Source organism: Leucopleurus acutus, assembly GCF_964270905.1.
Source record: "Leucopleurus acutus genome assembly, chromosome: 12".
In the NCBI taxonomy this organism is placed as follows: Eukaryota; Metazoa; Chordata; class Mammalia; order Artiodactyla; family Delphinidae; genus Leucopleurus; species Leucopleurus acutus.
The window spans coordinates 18,857,532-18,863,531 of NC_139154.1; the positions used below are offsets into that span (position 1 = coordinate 18,857,532).

The following is a 6,000-nucleotide window of genomic DNA, read 5'->3' on the forward strand; positions in this document are numbered from 1 at the left end:
GTCAACAGCAAACCATAGCTGACAGGAGAACGCCCAAACTTTTCAGCTAAATTGGAAGTCTTATATTCTGCCGTTTTTAATTTTTTTTGTCTTTTTGAAATTTTTATTTTATGCTGGAGTACAGTTGATTTACAATGTTGTGTGAGTTTCAGGCGTACAGCAAAGTGACTTAGTTATACATATATCTATTCTTTTTCAGATTCTCAGGTTGGGGGAGGGATAAATTAGGAGGCTGGGATTAACATATACACACTACTATACATAAACTAGACAATCTATTCTGCCATTTTAAATGGTTTCTCCCACTCCCTGCTCAGGTCAAGCCAAGCCCCTGCCATTTTATGTGCCAGACTCTGGGCCTGAGTGACTGGCCGGCTGCCCTCCAGCCCACACCTCCAGGGCTCCACTAGCACCCCCAGAGCTAGCTCTGATCCCACTCCTACAGGAGGCTTTGCCTGGCTTGGCAGTAAGTCACGGCCTCGTGCTATTTTTCTTCCGAAAGGTCTCTGGAATCTAGATTTGGTCCACTTCCTCCCCACCGTCCACAAAGTCAGTTCTTGCTCTCTTAGGAAGGAAAGCAGATCAAGGTAGTCATGATTCATTCACAAGCAAATGTGAAAATGACCGAAAGGCTGAGGGCACTGAGGCTGGTGTTTTTGAAAAGTTCCTGATTTCAGACCTGTCTTTAGACTTTATAGAGTCACCCAGGCTTCTGCACAAGGGCAGTGCCCTCCTTCCTTCTTTTTAGCAAACACCCAGAGAAGTGTTTGCAATAGGTTATTGTTGTTGTTGTTGTTTTAACATTTTCCAGCTGGCATCTGCTTGCTAACACAACATAACTGGGATGTTTGTGACGACACCTAAGCTAGCTTTGCCAAGATGCACAACGCTATTCCTCTGGATTCCAGAAGGGGAAGATGTGAAATCCCCAGAAGAATTTTCAAAAGCTGCAGGTTCCTAAGGTGTGACTGGCCTTTTGTTACTCCAGGAAATCCTCGATGTAGAAACCCCTTTAGGATGGTGGCTCATGTTTTCAAGGTACTGGAACCCACATTAGGTCAACACAAAGCTGAGGAGCGGGCCTGGCTTGAGCACATCCAGCTTGAGCCACTGGCAGCTCCGAGGGGTTACGGTGGGAGGCCAGGCAGAAGGAAGGCTGGCACGGAGCGTGCGCTCCAGAGGGTGCCCCCCCCCCCCGATGCTGAGCAGAGGCTTTGCAGGGAACAAAGCGGCACCTACCCGAGCCTGGGCTCTCTGGCCAGGACAGCAGGAAGGATGCGGATACCCGCTCCACCTCCGCCACCCACACCTTGCCTCCCACTCTGGGCCCTCAGAGCAGCTTCACCCGCTGGGACCCTCCCGAGGAACTGGAAGCAGGGGACCCACTGCTCAGCCCGCACCCAGATGGAGACTCTAGCATGGCTGCCTGCTCATCACCCTCCTCTCACCAGAAAGAAAGTGTCTCTGGGCAGCATGCACATCATCTATGGGCAGAGGACGGGCACGATGGGCAGTGCCGGTGTGGAGAGGAAGCATCTGTTTCTGACACCCGGGACTTGCTGGCACCTCTGCCAGCCAGGCGACCTCGGGCTAGTCATCTAATCACGCTGCTCCCGACAGAACAGAGTTAATAATATGGCCTCTCCTGGCACTGCCTGGGTTGGGATGAGGACCAGCTGGGGTGGTGAGATGTCAGTATAAACATTTACGGGCGTTCCACTTCTACTGCGCCAGAGCCACGCACGGGGCACGGTTCTGAGCAGCAGGGTAACAAACATGCTGAGACAACCAAAACCTAAGCTGGCCTTCCGTGCGTTCCTCTTCCCCAACCCCTGCTTTGGCGGGGGCAGACGGGTCCAGCCAAATGCAGCCCTGAATATGTTTTTCAAACTTGTAATAAATATCACAATCTTGACAGCCAAGGTTTTTTGTTTGCTCGTTTTCCTGTGCCAGATGGGATTTTGGGTCTATGAGCATCTCCTTCTCAGCCCTGTCATTCTCTGTGGCCAGGCGGACCCCACAGCCTGCTTCTCAGCTCCTCTGGGGATGAGGCATTGCAGGCACCACTGGGCAGCAGAGAAGGTGACAACCCTACATGGACCTCGAGCCCCTGGTCCCGTGAAGACAAAGCACTGCACGAGCGAGTTCTCAGCTCCCAGAGGGACGAGCTGATGACTGCCCGGGGAAGAACGCCAAGGAGGGGTCTGTCCTTACGGGGCACCGCCCCTGTGCTGCTAAGTAGGTCCTCGCCCCAGGCAGTGTCCATTCTAGCTGTTCAGCTTCTCCCTTGGTCATTCACGCATTTGTTCATCCATTCAGGCGTTCAACTAACGTCCACGAAATGTCAGCTCTGTGACTAGTGTCGCCCCAGGGCTAGAAGTACAGTCTGCTCACGGAAGACTGGCAATAAACAAGTGAGCACCTCCATTTACAAAGGTCACGTCCGTGTATAGCCAGTGCCGTGGAGGAAGTGCTCAGGGTGATGGGCAGGTGGGCTGCTTTCCACAGGACGTTCCTGGGGAGCCCCTTTGGGGAGGGCCTCGGAACCCATCCCCCAAGGACTGAGCAGGGGACACAGCCGGTCCCAAAGCCTGGGGTGGGAGGCAGCTTGGTGAGTGCCAGAAGCAGAAGGGAGGCCACAGCGTGCTGAGTGAGAATGGAAGGAGGTGGGCAGGGCCCGGCTGTGCCAGGCCCGCAGTGTGGACATCACACTGAAGACAGTGGGAAGGTAGGGGACCCAAGGCGCAGAGCAGGTTCTTGGTAAGCGTTGCAGAATGAAGACCGAATGAATGAGTGCTTAGGACGGGAGGGACATATCTGAGTTAGGTTGAAACCATGAGCACCCCCAGCTCCCGCGGCATGGTCATGGTCCCACAGCCCTCGCGGGGGGGGGGGGCGACCAGGGGCTCGAGGTCCATGTAGGGTTGTCACCTTCTCTGCTGCCCAGTGGTCATCCCCAGAGGAGCTGAGAAGCGGGCTGTGGGGTCCGCCTGGCCACAGAGAATGACGGGGCTGAGAAAGAGATGCTCGTAGACCAACATCCCCTCCCTCCTTCCCTCAAGACAAGATGGTGGGGTGTTGAGAAGGTACCCTGGACCAGCTCGGCACTTCGGGGGGGACCCGCCCACCCTGCCCCTGCCCGGTTACCGAGGACAGACGCCGCATTTTGCTGCACCGCTGGTTGCGGGGTTTCACCAGGAGCTTGTGCTTGGCCGCAGAGTTGTCCAGGCAGGAGGAGAATTCTGGGGGATAATCGAAATCAGCCACGGGGGCCACGCTGCCGTCCGAGGTCCTGGGGGAGACGGAGGCGTCGCTCACTTGCCTGGAGAAGAGCTGGTCAGGAGACTGTGGCCGGGACGAGGAAACCACACAGACCTTCAGGACACAAGGAACACACAGGCCAGGCCGTCAGCTTCCCCGAGGAAACAGTACAGCCGGCACATCAACCTCCCCTTTCACCGGGCTCATCTCTGGGCTGGGGGTTTGAAGTGTCGAGCCAAACCCTGCAGGCCCATCACTCATTTCCAAGAACCCGAGTCCTAGGTAGCCAGTAACTCTGCCTTCACCCACCCACGGCAGCTGCACAGGCGCTTCAGACAACTGCTCCTTTCTCCCATGACACCGACCAGCCCAATTCCTCCAAGGGCGGAGTCAGGCTTGGCCCTGTCTCTGGAAGCCATGGGGGGCGGCTCAAGGGTGTGATTTCACAGGCTGGGGCACAGCCCATGCCAAGCCCTGCTCTCAGCATCCCATCATTGCTCACTCTAGGGTTCTCTATCTTCACGCCTTCTCTTGGGACCATCTGGCTGTAAGTTACCCCTGTTAAGTCTCAAATATTTTACTAGTTCATACCTCGGCAGGAAGTAACTGAAAGGCAGCAAAGGGCAAAAGTGTCGCCTGGGAGGAAGGGGTTGGGGGGAGTCACGTGGAAGAGTGATGGTAACACCGGGTTCTCCTGCAAAGACACTTATCAGCATAAAGTAGCAGACAGGCACCCACCGCACACCTGGGGGAGCAAGGTGCAGAGGGAGACCTTGGGAGGGGCGGGGCTTTAGTGACAACCCTGCCACCTGCAAACAAACACAGCTTTCTGTTCCAGCATGGTGCTCAATATTAGGGTCAAGTTCACATTTTTTCCCGAAGTGTTTTATTTTCCAGTTTCTTTTACTAAGCGTCTTAACCACGTTTAAGTGTACAGTTCATTGGTATTAAATACATTCATGTCATTGTGCAACCATCACCACCCACCACCTCCAGAACTTTTCCTCTTGTAAAACTAAAGCTCCATGCCCATTAAACGCTAAGTCCCCGATCCCTCTCCCTCAAGCCACGGCACCCACCCTTCTGCTTTCTGTCGCTATGAACTTGACTAAGTACCTCGTATAAATGCAATCGTACAATACTCGTCCTTTCGTGCCTGGCTCATTTCACTTAGCGTAATGTCTTTGAGGTTCATCCGTCTTGTAGCCTGTGTCAGAATTTCCTTCCTCTTCAAGGCTGAGTAATATTCCACTGTGGGTATAGACCACACTTTGTGTGTCCACTCATCCAGCCCAAGACACCTGGGCTGCTTTCACGCTTTAACTACTATGTGTAATGCTGCTACGAACGTGGGTGTACAAATATCTCTGCAAGAAACTGCTTTCAGTTCTTTTGGGTCCATACCCAGAAATGAAATCACTAGATCATAAAGTGATTTTATGTTTAATTTTTCAAGGCATACTGATTTCCACAGTGGCTGCACCATTTTACAATCCCACCAACAGGGTACCATCTGTCTTCATGTTCCCTCCAACACTTGTTATTTTCTGTTTTCTTTTTTTCTTTTTAACAGTAGCCATCGGAATGGGTGTGAGGTGGTGCGCTGCTTACATTTTAACCTGAGACCATACTTTTATGCACCGCACGATGATTTAGTAAATGCCCTCCTCAGGAAGGAAGAGGTGACAAGAAGACACAGGAGTGAGGGGCTCCCAGGGGCCCGGGTGCATCTTGTTCAGGGTCTTTCCCACAACCCTGGGCCACACAAGAGCACGTGCCCAGCAGCCTCCCCCACCAAACTAGAGGAGGAAACGGAAGGAAGACGCTGTTTGCAAGCGCGCCACTGACGCGGGGACCACCCGCTGCAGAGGAACGCATTTTCCCTGTTAACATAAAGTCCCTTGTATTTTCCAGTGCAAGTACAAAGCTTATTCCTGTCGATGGGGAGAAGACAATCACCAAAATGAGAGGAAAAATGGTTCTAAGTGAACATAATCTCTTTTAGTTCTGTGGTTTTAGCGATCGGGGTTCTTATGGGAATAAAACAAGAAAGATTATTTTGAAAATAAACCAGAGGACACCTGGCCACGACTCCCTCCGTGCCTGTGGCTTTGGCTCTCACTGTTGTAGCGGATGACTCAGGAGGCCCCCTGCGATTGGACGGGAGACACCTTCCCCAGAGAGTCCTCCTTATAAGGTCACAGCAGGATGGGTCCATTTCACAATCATACAAAATCGTCATTTTCACCCCTGTCTGGAGGGACAGTGGATATCCACACTTGGTGAGATTTGGGGTTTTGTTTTTCTTACTGCCTGGGACTCAGGAGAGCAGATAAGATGAGCTGCTTTGCAAACGCAGTGACTCCACCAATGAGGACGAATTCTCCTTCTGTGACAATGTGGGCCTTGGGTCACCCCTCTATAAACCCAAAGGACAAACATTCCCTGCCTACTCTCCACTTGGCTCCCCCTGCATTTGCACTGCCTGGAGCGGATGGTCCACTCTGACCCTGAGGCTGGGGGCCTGGGGAGGAGCTGAATGTCCCTGACACTGGACAAGGGCCTCTGTCCCCAGACAACCCTGCACTGGCCGTCACGGCTGGTCTTCCCTATAGGGAACCAGACTCTCGCTTCTCTCTGAGCTGTCGTCCTGAGAGTCCTTGGGGCCTGGAAACACCAACACCTTCCCGATCGAGGAGAACCAAGTTCCGTCTCTGATCAGTGAAGCAACCACTGATG

At 53.2% G+C, this 6,000-nt stretch overlaps 1 protein-coding gene across 1 annotated transcript in view; it reads right to left on the bottom strand.

Moving 5' to 3' along the window:
* CRACDL (CRACD like) overlaps window positions 1-6,000 on the bottom strand; it is a gene marked incomplete at its 3' end in the record, with an annotated part of 64,393 nt that overhangs the window by 21,826 nt on the left and 36,567 nt on the right. The window contains exon 7 of the mRNA XM_082851613.1: window positions 3,148-3,375. Coding sequence (XP_082707739.1) covers window positions 3,148-3,375 — 228 coding nt within the window. The remainder of the gene's footprint in view (window positions 1-3,147; window positions 3,376-6,000) is intronic.